We start from the raw sequence: 19,050 nt of genomic DNA, 5'->3' as shown, positions 1-19,050 counted from the left end.
CTCTGAGCTGTCAGCACAGACCCTGATGCAGGTCTCAAACCGATGAACCGTGAGAACATGACCTGAGCTGAAGTCAGACTCTTAACCAACTGAGCCACCCAGGTGCCCCTCTACTTAAAAAAATAAAAATAAAAATAAAAAAGTTTACAAAAATTTCGTGAAGCTTTTACAGACTGTTGATTGAAGTAAAATCATTTCCTTTGCTCTTTATGAGTGAAGATACCTTGTGAAAGATTAACATGTCCATATTTGGGGATATATTTATCAGTAGGAGAAATAACAAAATGGAAAATCCCAGAATTTGACATCAGAGCTCTTTCCTCACAGCATTCCCTGGAGGCATTTTAAATAGACTTTCTATTAGAAACTGGGAACGACGAGTCTGGATTCTTCCCAAACATTTGACCCTCAGCTGTACCACTTACCAGCTGCATGACTCCAAGCAAGTTGCCTGTCTCTCTAAGCCTCACGCCCTCATCTCTGAAGTAGGAGGAACTTCTACTTCAGACTTCAGACTAGGAACCTAGTCTACTTCAGACTAGGAACTTAGACTGTACCTCCTAAGAGTCCGAGTAAGGGTTAACTGGCATATCCCTGACTCCTGAAGCTATCATGAGCAGGCACTCAAGAAAGCAAGCTCATTGACATTTTAACTGATAGCTCCAAAGTTTTTCTTCAGCTAATAATACTGTTTGTGTTCCATAGGAAAATGGGTGGATCAGCACCGCCAGACAGCAGCTGGAAAGGAAGTCTCCAAGTGCCCTACAATGTTGGCCCTGGCTTTATTGGAAACTTTTCTACGCAGTTAAGAGACTATTTTTATTGTAACTCTCAGGCAAGGAAAACTTTTTTCAAAAAAACAAACAAACAAACAAACAAACAAAAAATACTTACAGAGGATGACTGGAAAAGTAAAATATATCTGGTACCAAAAGGGAACAAAGCCACAGGTTGTAGAGGGGAATACACTTACATCATTTGTATTGGACAGCTGGACAATGTAATTCTTGCATGTGTACATTTAGAAATCTTTAAAATGATGTAAGAGTTAAAAAATTGCAGGTGGCAAAGTGTTAACCAGGATTTTCAGAATGCATTCTTTATTTTTGCATTAGAAAAGTCAAGATGCACATCCATTCTAACAATAAAGTAACCAGAATATACAATGTGATTGGAACTCTCAGAGGAGCAGTGGAACCAGGTAAATTAATCATTTGCTCAGCAAATATTGATTGAGCAATCCTTCGGGGCCGGGCACTCCTCTGAGCTCTGGGAATGTAAGGTGAACAAAGCACTTCTTGGCCCTAATGGAACTTACATGGACACAAAATATACAAATTGAGGTAATTTTGTATTGGGATACATGTTTGAAGAAGAGTAAACGTGGGACTAAGTTGGTTAGATGCCCAAGGATAGTAAATGTGAAGCTGTTCATGCTTCAATTAAAGGATCGAGGGAGAAAGGTCAGGGAGGGATCATTGTGAAGTCTTTTCTCTGGGTTTTCTGGATTTGTTTACCACGTAGTTTGCTTGGGGTAATATTTCATGTTAACTACAAACATCTATGTGAAAGATAACACTATTAGAAGATTAAGGTAACCTTGAATTAATGAATCCTTTATGTAGTCTTATCTTCTATTGAAGTTAATGAGATCTATAGACACATGATTTCCACAGAATTTCAGATACCCTGCAGCTTACTCTATTCTGTAAATAGTCTTACTTCATTGTGTTTCAATTCCTTAAGGATTAGGGTAATATATTTCTGACTAACAGGCATACAGTTAAATCACATATTTTTTGTAGAAGCAGCCAATGCTTTCTTTCAGGGATAAAGAATATTGGTATACTTCCAGAGGGTACTAAATAATATATAACTGGCAATTCATTCAATCTCACTGACTACCTGTTTTGTGCCAGCTCTGTATTAGGCATTGGGGATGGAGGGAAAAAATGAAGAAATAAGCCAGGGATGAGGAGCCATACATTCAAGCGTGGTAAATGCTTTGTCAGATATGGTAGGATTGCTCTGAGAGCTGGAGAGTGGGAGCAATTCTCTCCCCTGTGGAAGCTAGGAAAGGGTCATGGAGAGGTAAAATCGTTGATCTGTGTCTTGAAAACTGAATAGGAGTAGGAAGTGGAGAACGTACTATGAGGCCACTGTGTTCTCTTACTCTGAAAATACTGGAAGCAAAGTGTTAAGTAGCTAAGAGAGGAGTGACAGAGAATTATAAAAAGAGATGGATAGAATAATTCCATACTTACTTATTATTACTTATGTCTCTTTTTACATTTACTTAGAGCATGTGCAAGTGAGTGGGGGAGGGGCAGAGAGAGAGAGGGAGAGAGAGAATCCCAAGCAGGCTCCACACCTTCGGTGCAGAACCCATGCAGGTCTTGAACCCACGAACCGTGAGATCATGACATGAGCTGAAATCAAGAGTTGGACACTTAACCAACTGAGTGCCCCAGGTGCCCCGTCACTAACATGTTTATGATTTTTATTGTACATTGTACACTGAGTATACCTTTGCTTGTCCCATCTACTCTCTTTGTCCATCAAAATCAGACCAAAATAGTATATTTACACAAGTCTTCAGGAACCTTGCTCTTTCTTTGAGTCGTGAGTGCTCTGTGTTTAGATGTTCTTGACTCACTTGCAGTTTGCTCTGTTATTGACCTGGAATGACAAATAATTTTGCAATGATGCTTCCTAGACAGATATGTCATTCTTGGAGGTCACCGTGACTCATGGGTGTTTGGAGGCATCGACCCTCAGAGTGGAGCAGCTGTTGTTCATGAAATTGTGAGGAGTTTTGGGACACTGAAAAAAGAAGGTAATGTAAACAGCAAGGGAAAAGATCATCCTCTCTGAATCTCAATTTGGTCCTCTGTAAAGTGTGTAGAATTACCACCTTCTCGTAGGTCTGAGAGAGGGACCAACTGACAGGATATGTGCAAACATCAAGTGCTTGGTAATACCTAGTAGCATAGAACAGCTTTCAGTAACTAGTTGCCATGTTTCTTGTGTGGGTTAGATAATTATATTGTTTACTTATTTTTGCTTATTTATATAATAATGTTTACATTATTGATATTTATAAAGTTATAATCTGAAATAAGGGAATTATACTGTTAGGGGTCGCTCTTGACAAAAAAGAAGGTGGAGATGCATTTCTTCACAGAAGACAAACCAAAGTTAGGTCATGGGCCAACGTGTCCTGATCAGAGAACTGTGAGCAGAAGTTCCTTCGGCCCTTCTAGCCTCACACAACAGGTCAAGGGCATCAAGTAAGGGAGGGGATTGAAGCTTCCTCTGAGAAGTTTTGGTGTCTGTCTAATAGGATTCTCAGAAGTTTGATGTTTGCGTCCCCACATCCTCAGTCTTGGTGTGCTCTCCTAAAACTTAGGTTTAAACTCCTAGCTCCATTGCTTCAGTCCTTTTAGAATCTTCATATGAAAACAAAGATAACACTTAGTTCAAATGATTGCTTTTTAAATCACACATTGAGAGCAGAAAGTCCACTCTCTTTACTGACCCTGCAAACCAGGGTGTGGGGCCTCTAATTGTGACCCGTGTTTTTTTAGCAGCAATAACAACCAACAGCAAAACTGTACTAAGTTTGTACGATACTTGTTTTCACAGAGAAAGTGCTTTCACGTATTCTTTGTTTTGAACTCTAGCAACCAGGGAGAAGTTTACTTAGTTATTTCTGTTCTCATTTCACAAATAAGCTAACCAAGTTTCACAGAATTGAGTGAGTCATCTCACTTTGCTTTTTCTGGTGTACAGATGAAGAGAGGGAAGCGGAGGAAGCTTGCATAACTTCCCCTCAGTCATAGTGCTAGTAGGTGAAAGAACCGGGATTTGAAATAAGATCTTTCTTTAACTCCAAGGTCAGTGTTTATCACTCCAAGCCATATTACCTCCTTGTTGAGTTATGCTGAATTATCGCAGCAGCCACAGACATCAGTATTGCTAACTGAGCTTCTGTTGACTAATTCTGGCAAAGAATGGAGTGAAATCACACAACCAGCTGACACTGAACAATTGCGTGTATGATGCCAGAATGTGGAAGAGTTGTAAGGAATTTTCTCTTGGTTCGATCTGCTCTCAGAGCACAGACCACATCTAGCACTTTCTTCTTTCACTCCAGGCAGCTGCAGAGCACAGATGGCTGCCTGTGTGTATCCAATCATTATAAACTGTTTAGAATATTATGACCTAATGGAATTTTTGGTATGTCTACATCCCCCCCCCCCACTTTTCAGTGCAAATGTGCTCGTTTGTACTGACAAATCAGCTTTAACATCTCACAAAAGGAAATGATATAAGTAAAAATTCTCACTACAGTTCACAGTTTCTAAACAAACAGTGGAATTTTAGTGTTGTTTTGCTGTTGAGTTTTACAGTGTCTTGGATATATAATGCATTTTCCCAGCATTTATGTGTATACACATATATTTTAGGATGGAGACCTAGAAGAACAATTTTGTTTGCAAGCTGGGATGCAGAAGAATTTGGTCTTCTTGGCTCTACTGAGTGGGCAGAGGTTAGTTGATAATTTGCTACAATGTACATTTTCACAACAAAGCAGTTAGGATTTATCAAGGACGCAAAAATAACAAGTGAATTCAGTGAGAACATATTCAAACTTTTTTTTTCCAGAAAATCTGAAACAACATATCCTGTCCAAAAAGAAAAATCTCTTTGTCATTAAAGAACTGTTTTGTTTGAACTTCTAAAGGTACTTAATGTCAATTGTCAAAGTAATTTAGTTTTCATTTTCTGGGAGTTTTATGGCAAATAAGGAAATTCACTAGAAACTGAACATCAAAATAAGGTTTCACATTTCTATTACCCTTTGCAAATTAACTACTAAAGCTAACCGCATTAAAATAACCCCTTGAGCTTATACAGTAAGGTATACTTTTCAGATTTATGTTCCTTATATCCTAATGACTGACTCTAAATTAAATCATGCTAAAAATGAGGTAGAAAGTCTCACTGCAGAATATTTGATAGGCCCTTTTAAAAGTAAATTTACCTTTATGCAGATGTTATACACACACCAAATGGTCATCACAAATCAGAAACTAGTAGTAGACTTGTGAAAAATAAAGAGGAATGAATCCAAGTATTTCACTAAAGAAAGTCAATGAACCATGAGAGAAGAGAGCAAAGAAAGGAACAGAGAAAAACTGCAAAACAGCCATAAAACAAGTAACAAAATGGCAGTAAGTTACATCCCATCAATAATTACTTTGAATGTAAATGGACTAAACACTCTGATCTAAAAACAAAGGGGAATGGAATGGATTAAAAAACAAGACTCATTTACATTCCGCCTAAAAGATACTTATTTTAGACCTCAAGACATATGCAGATAGAAAATGAAGGATGGAGAAACATTTATACAAATGGATGTGAAAAGAAATCTGGGGTAGTAATACAGTGGACAAAGTAGACTTTAAAACAAAGACTGTAGGGGCGCCTGGGTGGCTCAGTCGGTTAAGCGTCCGACTTCAGCCAGGTCACGATTTCGCGGTCCGTGAGTTCGAGCCCCGCGTCAGGCTCTGGGCTGATGGCTCAGAGCCTCGAGCCTGTTTCCGATTCTGTGTCTCCCTCTCTCTCTGCCCCTCCCCCGTTCATGCTCTGTCTCTGTCTGTCCCAAAAATAAATAAACGTTGAAAAAAAAAAATTTTAAAAACAAAGACTGTAATAAGAGACAAAGAAGGACAGTATACAATCATAAAAGATACAGTTTTAAGAAGATACAACAATTGTAAATATTTATGTGCCCAAAATGAAAGTGCCCAAATACATAAAGCAGTTAATAACAAACATAAAGGAACTAATTGATAATAATACAATGCTAGTAGGGGACACCCCATTTACATCAGTGGATAGATAATCCAGTCAGAAAATCAAAAAGGAAACAGGGGCTTTGAATGACACACTGGACCATTCTTTTCAAGTGTACATGGAACATTCTCCAGAATAGGTCATATATTAGGCCATAAAACAAGCCTCCTCAAATTCCGAAAGATCAAAGTCATACCATGCACCTTTTCTGACCACAATGCTATAAAAATAGAAATCGACCACAAGAAAAAATTTTGTAAAGACCACAAAACATGGAGGTTAAACAACATGCTACTAAACAATGAATAGGTCAACCAAGAAATCAAAGAAGAAATTAAAAAAACACGTGGAGACAAATGACAATGAAACGCAATGGTCCAAAATCTTTGGGATGCAGCAAAAGCAGTTCTAAGAGGGAAGTTTATAGCAATATAGGCCTAAATCAAGAAGCAAGAAAAATCTCAAACAAAAGGAGAAAAAGAAGAACAAACAAGAACAAACAAAATCCAAAATCAGTAGAAGGAAGGGAATAATAAAGATTAGAGCAGAAATAAAATAGAAACAAAATAATAATAATAATAATAATAATAATAGAACAGATCAATGAAACCACCAGCTTGTTCTTGAAAAGATCAATAAAGTTGGTAAACCTTTAGCTAGACTCATCAAAAAAAAAAAAAAAAAAAAACCAACAACAACAACAAAAAAAAAACAAAAACAAAGACCAAAACAAAAAAAAAAAAAAACCCAAAAAACAAAGAAAGAGAGAGGGTACTCAAAATCAGAGATGAAAGAGAAGAAATAACAACCTCAACAAAATATTAGCTAACTGAATCCAAAACAAAATCCTCAACAAAATGTTAGCTAACTGAATCCAAAAATACATTTAAAAAGTCATTCACCATGATTGAGAGGGTTTTATTCCTGTGTGGTATATTTGCAAATCAATCAACGTGATACATCATATCAACAAGAGAATGGATAAAAAATATATAATCATTTCAACAGATGGAGAAAAGCATTTGACAAAATACAACATCCATTCATGATGAAAACCCTCAACAAAGTAGGTTTAGAGGGAACATACTTCAACATAATAATGAAAATCCACAGCTGAACATCATACTAAATAGTGAAAAACAAAACTTTTTTCACCTAAGGTCCAGAGCAAAACAAGGAGGTCTCACCATTTTTATTCAACATGGAACTGGAAGGCCTAGCCATAGCAATTGGACAAGAGAAAGGAATCAAAGGCATCCAAATTGGTAAGGAAGAAGCAAAACTTTCACTATATGAAGATGGCATATAGACATATATGCAGATTGCTGCAAAGCAATCTACAGGTTGAGGTATCAAGGCTGGAGGTATCATAATTCTAAATTTGAAGTTATACTACCATGCTGTAGTAATCCAAACAGTATGGTACTGGCACAAAAGTAGACACATAGATCAGTAGAATAGAATAGAATGCCCAAAAATAAACCCACAATTATATGGTCAATTAGCCTTTGGCAAAGACCGCTTTCTTACATCATTCACAAAAATAAACTCAAAGTGGATTAAGGACCTAAATGTGAGACCTGAAACCATAAAAATCCTAAAAGAGCATAGGCAGTACTTTCTATTACATTGGCCATAGCAACATTTTTTCTCAATATGTCTCCTGAGGCAAAGGAAACAAAAGCAAAAATAAACTATTGAGATTACATCAATATAAAAACCTTCTGAACAGCAAAGGAAACCATGAATGATACTGAAAGACAACCTACTGAATGGGAGAAGATATTTGTAAAATATGCAAAGAACTATTACAACTCAACACACAAAAAAACAAGTAATCTGATAAAAAATAATAATAATAAGTAGAAGAAGACATGAACAGGCATTCTCCCAAGAAGATATATAGATGGCCAACAGACACATGAAAAGATGCTCAACATCACTTATCACCAAGGAAATGGAAATCAAAACCATGAAGGATCACCTCACACCTGATAGAATGGCTAAAATCAAAAGTGTTGGCAAGATGTGAAGAAAAAGGAACCTCATGCATTGTTGGTCGGACTGTAAACTGGTGCAGCCACTGTGGAAAACAGTATGGAGGCTCCTCAAAAAATTGAAAATAGAACTACCCTATAATCCAGTAATTCCACAACTGGGTAATTACTGAAAGAATACAAAAAACACTAATTCAAAAAGATTAATGCACTCTATGTTTATAGTAGCATTATTTACAATAGCCAAGTTATGGAAGCAGCCCAAGTGTCCATTAATAGATGGACAAACAAGATGTGGTATATATATACACACACATATATATATATACATATATATATATATGCCCACACACATATATATGTAATGGAATATTATTAAGCCACAAAAAGAATGAAATCCTGCCATTTGCAACAACATGGTTGGATCCAGAGAGTATAACGCTAAGTGAAATAAGTTAGTCAGAGAAAGACAAATACCATATGATTTCACTCATATGTGAAATTTAAGAAACAAAACAAACAACGAGGGGAGAGAGAGAGAGGAGAGAGAGAAACCAAGAAAGAGACTTAACTGTAGTGAACAAACTGATGGCTACCAGAGGGGAGGGTGGGGGGATGGGTGAAATAGGTGAAGGGGATTTAAAAGTACACTTATCGGGGCGCCTGGGTGGCGCAGTCGGTTAAGCGTCCGACTTCAGCCAGGTCACGATCTCGCGGTCTGTGAGTTCGAGCCCCGCGTCGGGCTCTGGGCTGATGGCTCAGAGCCTGGAGCCTGCTTCCGATTCTGTGTCTCCCTCTCTCTCTGCCCCTGCCCCGTTCATGTTCTGTCTCTCTCTGTCTCAAAAATAAATAAACGTTGAAAAAAAAAATAAAAAAATAAAAAATAATAAAAGTACACTTATCGTGATGAGCACTGAATAATTGTTGAATTGTTGAATCACTATATTATACACCTGAAATTTATATAACACTGTATGTTAACTATACTGGATTTAAAATTTTAAATAAATTAATTTTACTTGCATATATTATTGGCTTTGTGTAATAGAAGCATTAGCTGTAAATATAGGCAAACTTAAAATTTATCTCGTTTACTTCCAGTAATGCTTTAAAACGTATTTGGCTCCTATTATATTCTCTAGGAATTAGGAGAAGCCCTGTAAACTTCAATTTTCTTTGGGAAAAAAAAAAAAGTGGTGTTCCTAAAGACAGGAAAGATTTATGGTGGCATCAGGAAGAGCCTAAATATTTTGAGGTTTATTTATCTCCTTCAATTATTTTCCCCACATACAGTTGCAAATCTTTTCCACTTTCTTTCTTACTGTCAGGACGCTTAGGAAATTGCATGTTTTGAAGACTCAAATCCACTTAATAGCTCAAAAAACCTGCTGCACTTTTTGTCAGCATTTTAAAGTTGTGCAATGATCAGTCTTGACCAGTAGGTGGTGGTATCCTACAGGAGAACTTCATGCTTCTGAGTATAGACCAGAAAGAAACCTCACATAGTTTTAACCCATAAATTTGAGATTATTTATTCCCTGAGAATTGGGTAATAATCTCTATTTCAATTTAAAAAAAAATCATGGGAAAATTTCCACTCACAGATTTTCTTTCTTAGGTCATTCATGTTTGCTAAGAGAATTTCTTAAAGGATAAACTATGGTATAGTTAAGCAATCAACTCCTTTTCTATTTACCATATTAAGATGGAAAGGTTCATTTTAATTTTTAGTCTTAAAAATGTTTTGCCTGTTATTTCTTAGCAGTAGTCTTTACTTAAATTCTTTCAAACAAACTCGCTTTGAGAATCCTACATATCAGTTTTGTGGTCAGCTTAATTCAGAGAGCTGCACACAGCAAATACAGAGATGATTGTTTTAGGGGGAGGTTATGGTATATATTTATGCTTTTCTTTCTTTTTTTATTGTAGGAGAAGTCCAGACTCCTTCAAGAGCGTGGTGTGGCCTATATTAATGCTGATTCTTCTATAGAAGGTGAATCTCATTGGTCTTGTAGGAAAAGGTGTGATCATGGTAGTAACAGCCATTTAGTTCATAAATTATGCACTAATAAGGAAGGCAAATCCATCCCATGTGTTGGGATGCCACCCTTGCCTCACAGCAGCTGTGAGACCTAGAGTGCTCATCTGGGAAAGCAGCCCTCTCTGATTTGCTTCATCTGGCAGATTACCTTGTCTGCACTAGGGATTGTAAATACCTGTTAAATGAATCAGTAAATCATAGAACGGAAGATTTCTGTGATTTAAGAATGGGGTAGCAAAAAAGTGTAATTTAAATATAATGCTAGTTTTATCATATTATGTGGATAGATTTGGGAAGAAATACTGATGTCCAGGTATATTTTCTCTTAAATATATTTTCCTCCTATTCAAGAAATAGTTACTGAGCCCTTCTGTATGCAATGAATTTTCCAGTATTTCAGAGGAATCAGAAGTTAGTAAGTCTTGCACTTGGAAGTTTGTGACTCAGTACAAACGAGGAAATAAATTAGTCTAGGATTCTAATATATGCAGGTACTATAAGAAGGCTATAATGAGGCTGGTTTGAGAGTTCAGAGGAGAGAAGAGTAGCAAGTTCAGGAAAGGCTTGAGAAATGAGATAGACACTCAAGACTGGCCTTTAAGAAAGGATCTGCTTTTGATAAGTAGAGATTCAATCGAAAGGACATTCTCAGGTCTATTTCCAAGATCGAGCAGTCTGTTGTCACTACCCTCCATACCCATTCATCTATCTGTTCTTGACTACATGCAACTTCCCAGACATTGCAGCTGCTGTTCTTTGTACTAGGATGGCTGTTCCACACTCACTCTATCTGTTTCATTCTTACCCTTACAGTCTTCCTGAAATGGTACTTTTTCAGGGAAGCCATGTCTGTAGCTCTCCTCATGACCATTATTAAACAATTATTTGCTTTACAGACTACTTCTGTTACTAGGCTATATTCTTCAGCAAGTAACAGACAGGATCTTTCTTGATAATTCCTGGTTTCCTAATGTCTTGTTAAAGACACATGAGTTGCATTCGTGCAGCAAAGAATGAGTCAATGAAGGGTAGACTTTGAGAATCTTTTTGGTAGTATATTGATAAACTTATCACATCCACAATAATTGAGACAATGCCTTTGGACAGAGACATGTTGGCATTGACATTTCTTCTTTGTCCAGGTGTCTAAATTACATCGTCCCCAAGGTGGCTCACACAGTGCAGTTCAGTAATCCTTTCCCCCTCCTCTTATGGTCATGGTGAAGGGTGTGATCTTATTCGCGGCACAGCCACTTCCTACTTGTATGACCTCAGCTTGTTACTTCTGTGTCTCAGTTTTCTCAGCTCTAAATAGAGTTGCCAAGAACATATACCTCAAAGACTCTTAGAAGGGCAAAAGAGGTTAGTATTTACAAAACTCCCACACCTGTGCCTTGCACAGGGTAAAAGTTCAAAAATATTAGCTTGCAACTATTACCCATACTTAAAAAGAAACACATGGTAGGATGAAACCCCTTCGCTACACAGAATAAATACATAAACATATATTTCTCAAAAGCAGAACAATGTTCTCTTTCTTGCTAGCTTTGTTTGCAAGATTTGATTTTTAATGTATATTTTTAAATCATTGGAATTTGTTGATTATGTCACTCCCTGCCTTAAAATGCTGCATGGTCTCCCCATCATTTTCAAGACCCAGAGCAAATGACACACATGTTACCCTAAGATTAGGACACCACTTACCTTACTTTGGTTTATATTTAAAATCTTATTAAGTATGACTTTTTAAAATAACACAATAAGTGATACACTGACTTTCTCATGTTAAAATGCAAAATTTACAGACAAAGCAAAAATCTTTACAAATGTCAAACTCAGCCCTCTCTCTGAAGGTACTACTGTTCTCAGTTTGGGGTGTTTCCATCACACTGACATTCATATATAGAACTCAGCTCACACAACCTATCAACAGTGTCGGAGGTACTCTCTTAAGTGCTTAATGTGTAAAAATTTATTTAATACTCACAATCATCCGCTGGGGTGAGTACTTTATTGTCTCCCTGTGTAGAAGAGGAAACTGTGAATTCAGAGGGATTAAGTACTTTTCCCAAGATCACACAGCTAGTAAAGGGTTGAGCTGAAACTCAAATCAAGCTGGTCAACTTTATCCTTCTTATCCCTATATTCTGTTCCCCCTCACTACCTTATACAGGTTTTCATTACATCTTACATCTTACAGGCTAAATGGTCCTGCATCTCGCCTTTTTCATGCAGCAGCATATTATGGAAAACTTTCCATGTCAGTGTATATAGATCTATTTCACTTGAAAATTAAACTTCTTCAGTGTATTCAACAGAACAATTTATGTCTCAGTTCTCCAGCTGATGGTCAGATTGTTTCCATTTGTTGCAGTCAATATCTTTTTTATTTGCCTGCCTTACATTTTTCTACACAAGTTGAGAGTGGAGAACTACAGTATCATTGCTTGCTCATGGTATATGTGCAATACATTGCCATAAATGCTGTCAAACTATCTCTCTGACCCTCTGGTCTACACTCTTATTGGCTATTTATCTGTTTTAAAAATTGCAGTAGCTAAAATTTGTGCATATTTCTTCTTCCAGTTGAATTTTATTTTATTTTAATTTTTTTATTTATTTTTGACGGGGGGGGGGGTGGGGAGAGCGTGAGTAAGGGAGAGCAGAGAGAGAGGGAGACACAGAATCTGAAGCAGCTCCAGGCTCTGAGCTGTCAGCACAGAGCCTGATGAGGGGCTCCAACCCGTGAACAGTGAGATCATGACCTGAGCGGAATTCGGATGCTTAACCGACTGAGCCATCCAGGTGCCCCATCAGTTGAATTTTGGAACCAGCCTTTCAAGTTTCAGGAACAATTCTGCTGGGGTGTCTACTTATTCTTAAAGCCTCAACTTTTGCTGTTCCTAGACATGGATCTTAAGCTTTGAGATAAGAGTTTCTGGCCATTCTCTGAGCACATCATGTACTTTTATATTTCTGGGCATTTGTACAGGCTATTCCTTGATGAAGTTGTCTTAACTTCCCCTTCCCCAGGCCCCCAGCCTGTTCTAGTCTCTCCTCGCTGTGCTCCCACAGCTACTTGAGGGCACCTCTTCTGGCTGGTTTGCAAGATTCTCAAGCTCGTCAGACATAGAATTCCTGAGGAATGGGAACCCCATCTCTGCTCTGTATTCACAAGTAGATGGACAGCACCTGCCTTACAAATGCATTTTTACAACAGATATTTATTGGGTAAATGCTAAACGACAAGACTGTACTAAGCCCTGGGGATATGGCAACAAATAAAAAGACTACCTGTTCCCATGGAACTTACAGTCTGGTGTGAGGATGGCAAATAAAAAGGCAAATATTTAACACACGTGGGAGGTAACTAATAAGGAGAAAAATAAGCCAAGGTCAAGAGAGAAAGAGTAGCTAGGATGAAGGGAAGAGAAGGTGCTCCTTTAGGTAGGGTGTTCAGGGGACAACTCTCAGAAAACATGACATCAGAGGTCTAAGTGAAGTGGGGGAGTTTTAAGTCATGCAGATGTAATGCAGAATGCTGTTCCAGGCTGAAGGAACAGTATGTGCAAAGACCCTGAGAAGGTCCCTGCTTGGGTAGAGTGGGATGTGAAGATTTGAAGAGGTGACGGGGGTTGTTTCTTGTATGGAACTGAGGACCAAGGTAAGCATGATGAGTTTTATTGAGTCATGAATTGGAGGGTTTTGATTGGACTTAGGTTCTGGCTAAAGAGTTAACACTGGTCTTTGAATGAAAGAATGAAGTAAATGAAATTAAAAAAACATTCTTTCTTTATCTTTAAGGAAACTACACTCTACGAGTTGATTGCTCCCCACTGATGTACAGCTTGGTATACAGCCTAACAAAGGAGGTAAAAATAATTACATATCATTTTAGAAAATTTGAGTTCTACAAATGATGTTTCATTGAGATACCATTATTATGTTAAGCAGCTGCCTTGTTTTATAGCTTGTCTTTTTCTCATAGAGCAAATACCCACTCCAGAGAACATTGCATCGAATAAACTATTTACACGTGTTATCCCATTTCCCCCAACTGCCCTGAAGCAGCCTTTGAATAGCATTGCGTCTACCATCCCCATGTGAAATGGAGAACACTGAGATCAAAAAGCATTAGCCACCAAAGTCACACAACTTGTGCAGTAGCTGAACCAGGACTTGATCCTGTGGTTTAAGTCCTTAATTTTAAAACTGCTTTATACTCCTTCATATCATGATACCAGTTATCCCAGGATGCAGGAAGAGTTAAAGTTTCTAAGTGATTGAGAAAGAGTATGTGTAAAATCACCAAGTACTGACTCCAAGGTCAAATGAATTTGGGGCAGAGGCTAAGTGAGACCATGTACCCCCCTTTCTGACTTCCTGACTTGAGCTGCATTCCACTGAGCCCCACTGACCTGGGCTGACAGCTAAAGTTCTCTTAGTTCTGACAGAGGCACAAGATACAGAACCTGCTGGAGAGACAGTGCCCGAATTCCTGTAGGACTGACAGGCAACTCTTCACTTTAGTTGTCCTGCTCCTAAACCCACTGGGACTAAAGTTAGTCATAATGAAGAAGTTGTTGCATGGCAGATTTTTGTTTTTATTGTTAATTATCTGATTTGAACTGGAAAGGAAAAAAAAAAGAGTTGCCTATTTAATGGAATTACCAACTGAAGTATAAATACCAAGAAAAACACAATTACTGCCCTGATTCAGATAGGGATTTTAATATCACTAACCTTTGGTTTCAAAAGCATGGAATTTCATCTTATAACTTAACTTCCCCTATAGGAATAGAAGCAAATTAATTTGAAAAAAATGTATTCATGTCATTACTCAAGATCTGCATCATTTGCCTGTAGTTTTTTTTTTTTTTTTTTTTTTAGATTCATATGTGTTTAATCAGCTAATAGATAATTTTTTTTTTCAACGTTTATTTATTTTTGGGACAGAGAGAGACAGAGCATGAATGGGGGAGGGGCAGAGAGAGAGGGAGACACAGAATCAGAAACAGGCTCCAGGCTCTGAGCCATCAGCCCAGAGCCTGACGCGGGGCTCGAACTCACGGACCGCGAGATCGTGACCTGGCTGAAGTCGGACGCTTAACCGACTGCGCCACCCAGGCGCCCCTTGCCTGTAGTTTTTATCAGTTCCCATGAAATGTATAAAAACTGTAATACCTGAAAACAGGGTATTTCAGAGAAATTTCACCATTCATGTAATTTAAGGTAAATGCTGAGGAAGCTTGGCAGTTATATTTGTTTTCTGGGTGGTTTGGTGGCACCCAGGGACAATTGCAAACGCAGCACTCTAAGTCAGATTCGATGCTTGACAGTTTTGGCGGTCTGTGTTATTCTGTTTTGTTTATTGGGGGAGAGGGATTCATAGCATTTTAAATTTTAGTGATGACCTGAAAATATAGTTATGTATTTCTACACTATTCTAAATATGCATTTATTTAAAAAAAAAAAAAAATTTAATGTTTATTTTTGAGAGAGAGAGAGAAAGAGACAAAAAGAGAGAGAGAGACAGAGTGTGAGTGGGGGAGGGGCAGAGAGAGAGGGAGACACAGAATCCTAAGCAGGCTCCAGGCTCTGAGCTGTCAGCACAGAGCCCGACAAGGGGCTTGAACCCACCAAACGTGAGATCATGACTTGAGCCGAAGTCAGAAGCTCAACCTCTAAATTTGCGTTTCCTAGAATAAACGGAGTGGTACTGTCCCTTATATCAAGGTTTTGTGTAAATTTATAAGCTCGGGTGAAATTATTTTGTGGCTTTATTTATTCATATTTTGCAAGTTAAGATGTTGACATAATTTCTGATTCTCTCCCCATCCTTATGCAGATTTATTTGTATTCCCATAGACCTTTGCACATACCTAGCACATTGAATTTCACATTTTTACTTCTAGTTCCCACTAGTAGAAAGTATCTGATGTGTCTTTTTGACCTTTGTTTTCATGGCATTCACAAAAAGTCTTAAACAATATAGGTACTCTATTAATTTTTGAAAATTGAATTTGTTGAAAAACAGAACATAGGACTTTTATTAAATATAAAATAAAAACAATTGTGTACTATATAATGTATAATAAATAACCTGTGAATAACTATAGAACATTAATTGAAGTTGAGTTTGCAAAATGTTTTTGGGATAACATCTAATGGTCTAGATGTCAAGTATAGGTTTAGAATTCAATAATAGGTCATATTTTTCTCCCTCAGTTTTCTCATCAGTAAAACCAGAAAATGTAGTTAAAGCCCAGTATTTATTGAAATTGCAATAAATACTCAATATTAATGCATTTGTTTTTATTATGTATTATTTAATGACCTTTAGCGACCTTACTGGCAAGAAGCGATATTAAAAGAAATACCTTCTCTTAACCACCTTGCTTCCTTTCATTTTCTTTTTTATAAGAGAAGTCTGTTTTAGAGAGCAGCCTTCATGCATTCAGAAAAAAATAGACCAAAAAAATCTTATAATAGGACTGTTCATTTGAATATGATGGCTTGGTAATAATTAGGCCTTCTTTTCCATACACTTCATGGTTTTTTTTTTCTTAAGTAGCTCCACCTGTATATAATAGCATGAGCATTTTACCATATTGTCAGAAATTTGTTATTGTAATTCTTAATGACTGCTAATAATATGAATTGCATCACTTGTTTTGCTGAATATAGTTTACCTATTCATTCCCTGGCTGATGGACATTTTGATTTTAAAATATCTGATTTGTAAGTATTCTCTTTTTTTCCCATTTAACCTGTGTAGCTCCAAAGCCCTGATGAAGGCTTTGAAGGCAAATCTCTTTATGAGAGCTGGAATGAAAAAAGTCCTTCCCCTGAGTTCAGTGGCATGCCCAGGTAACCATGCAAACAAAAGTCTCTGTTGCATACAGTAGGGGGTTGTGTTGAAAATGAAAGTGTATTTTCTCTCAATGATAAAGGAAAGGCAATGCTTTGGTTTACAAATAAAATATTCTTGTGTTTTGAAGTTAAATCTGTAGGCCATCAAGAAATGGTTCTTTTTTCAGTAGGCACTATATACACCGGTTACGTAAGTCAAAAGTATGGTAGAAAGTAATTCCCCTCACAGTTCTGTCCCCCAGTTACTACATACATTTTCTCTTTTCTGAATATCATACAGTTAACAAATATTTTGGTTACTCTAAGAAAAATATAGGCATCATTTCAGTATTGGTTGTGTCTTCACAGCAAATTACAGGAATAAATATCTCAAAGATAAAGATTGATTAGAGATGAGATTATAGGTTTAAAGAGTATGAATACTTAAAAAAAATTTAAGGGTAGTATTTACATCTGAGTTATCTAAAAAATTTCTGTTTCTTTTAACTTCATCATGCACAACAAATACAGGTAGTAAAATAAGTTAATGAGGGGAAATATTTTCCAGCATAATGAACTTGTTATTTTATTTTATTATTTTTTTAATGAATCTTTTTAAAAAAGTAACTTACATAGGTGCGATATTGTGATTTATAATAAGAAGTATATATTCAATCTTTGGCCCCTTTCCTGGCAGAGAGAACTTAAATCTTTAGAATTTTCTAAGTGATGAAAGAAAGGGTGCCTCTTGTTATGTTAACAGGGTGACCTTTGGATGCCCACCTAAGGATGAGGGCTGATGGCCAGGAGAACCAACCACATAATTAGAGGGTTGGGACTTTCAGTCCCACCCTAGGAGCAAAGGTTGAATCAATCTGCAATGGGCAATGATTTAATCGATCATGACTTTCTAATGAAGCTTCCATAAGATAGGGTTCAGAGAGCTTCCACATTGAGTGGCACACCTGGGAAGGGCATGGAGCGCTCTGTGCCCTTTCCCCACATCTTGCCCCTTGCGTCTCCTCCACCTGGCTGTTCTGAATTGTATCCTTTTATAACAAACCGGTGATCTGATGGAGTAAAAAAATGTTTCTCCCAGTTCTGGGAACAGCTCTAGCAAATTAATCGAACCCAAGGAGGGGAACTGGGGAATCTTTAATCTGTAGCCCATTGTTGAGAAATCCACCTAGGTTTGTTTTTGGCTTCTGAAATTAGAGGAGGGGCAGTCTTTTGGGATGGAGCCATTCACTTATGGAGTATGGTGTTATCTTCAGTGTCAGAATTGAGTTGAATTTTAGGACACCCAGTTGGTATCCCAGAGAATTGTTTGTTGCTGGTATGGGGAAACACCACACACACCCCTCCACATGTTGGAATTGGGTTCAGGAACCCAAGAGAACAATGGTCACTACTACCCAAAACAGTCTTAAGGAAGTAGATACTCCATGATCAAAATTGATATTCCTCTCAATTATTTTTTGTTGTTACTTGCCTAACATGATTTTTATAAATAAAAATTATATTTATAGTAGAAAGAATGGAGTTTAATTAATCTTTAATCTGTACTCCCTGAAGAAATTACTCAAATAATTTCATGTTTTAATCCCTGTAAGGATTAGCAAGTTGGGATCTGGTAATGATTTTGAGGTGTTCTTCCAAAGACTTGGAATTGCTTCAGGCAGAGCACGGTACACTAAAAACTGGGTAAGTCTATCAGTAAGATTTTCAAGGTTATTTATGAATATATTTTAGCTAAATAAATAATTCTGAATTTTAAAAGTGAGTTCAGCCGTAGAGAAGTAGAGGAATTTGAAGCAGATGTGGTTGAGATGGTGCTACTACTAATGGAGTAGTTCCTGCATCTGGTATTTTGAGCCTTTGAACTTGAACTTTGATGAACTCCCTTAAATATGTTTTCTGTTTCATTAGATGGCATTGCTTTCATGCAGTTACTTACACTAGAAATGTCAAAATTGTCTTTGATTCCTCTCTACCTGTTATCGTTCAAAATTAGTTATTATCAAGACTTGCAAATATTTGGATTTTTATGTCATTAGCCTCCCAGTCATTAAACATGAAAGTTTATTTATCACAATAGATTATCATGATGAGTAGCACAATAAACCATGAACACCTATACAAGTCCTAATTTTTTGGCTACTGTTGTTGCTAATGATGACAATGACACTTATAGTTTTTATTTTTATCAAGGCAACCTAGGAACATAGTTCATAGAATGTCATACAGTCTGTAAGAGTGTGTAATGAAAAACAGTGGTCCTTATCCCATATCCAT

The 19,050-nt window shown here is 37.2% G+C and overlaps 1 protein-coding gene across 3 annotated transcripts in view; it reads left to right on the top strand.

Moving 5' to 3' along the window:
- FOLH1B (folate hydrolase 1B) overlaps positions 1–19,050 on the top strand; it is a 68,030-nt gene that overhangs the window by 34,442 nt on the left and 14,538 nt on the right. For all 3 annotated transcript variants that reach the window (XM_045483667.1, XM_045483666.1, XM_045483668.1), the window contains exons 8-15: positions 706–804; positions 1,116–1,201; positions 2,717–2,836; positions 4,470–4,552; positions 9,792–9,855; positions 13,708–13,775; positions 16,682–16,773; positions 18,369–18,459. In XM_045483667.1, coding sequence (XP_045339623.1) covers positions 706–804; positions 1,116–1,201; positions 2,717–2,836; positions 4,470–4,552; positions 9,792–9,855; positions 13,708–13,775; positions 16,682–16,773; positions 18,369–18,459 — 703 coding nt within the window. The remainder of the gene's footprint in view (positions 1–705; positions 805–1,115; positions 1,202–2,716; positions 2,837–4,469; positions 4,553–9,791; positions 9,856–13,707; positions 13,776–16,681; positions 16,774–18,368; positions 18,460–19,050) is intronic.

This window comes from Leopardus geoffroyi, chromosome D1, assembly GCF_018350155.1.
Source record: "Leopardus geoffroyi isolate Oge1 chromosome D1, O.geoffroyi_Oge1_pat1.0, whole genome shotgun sequence".
Classification (NCBI taxonomy): domain Eukaryota; kingdom Metazoa; phylum Chordata; class Mammalia; order Carnivora; family Felidae; genus Leopardus; species Leopardus geoffroyi.
Note: the sequence above shows the minus strand (reverse complement) of the source record. Positions and strands in the feature narration are given on the sequence as shown.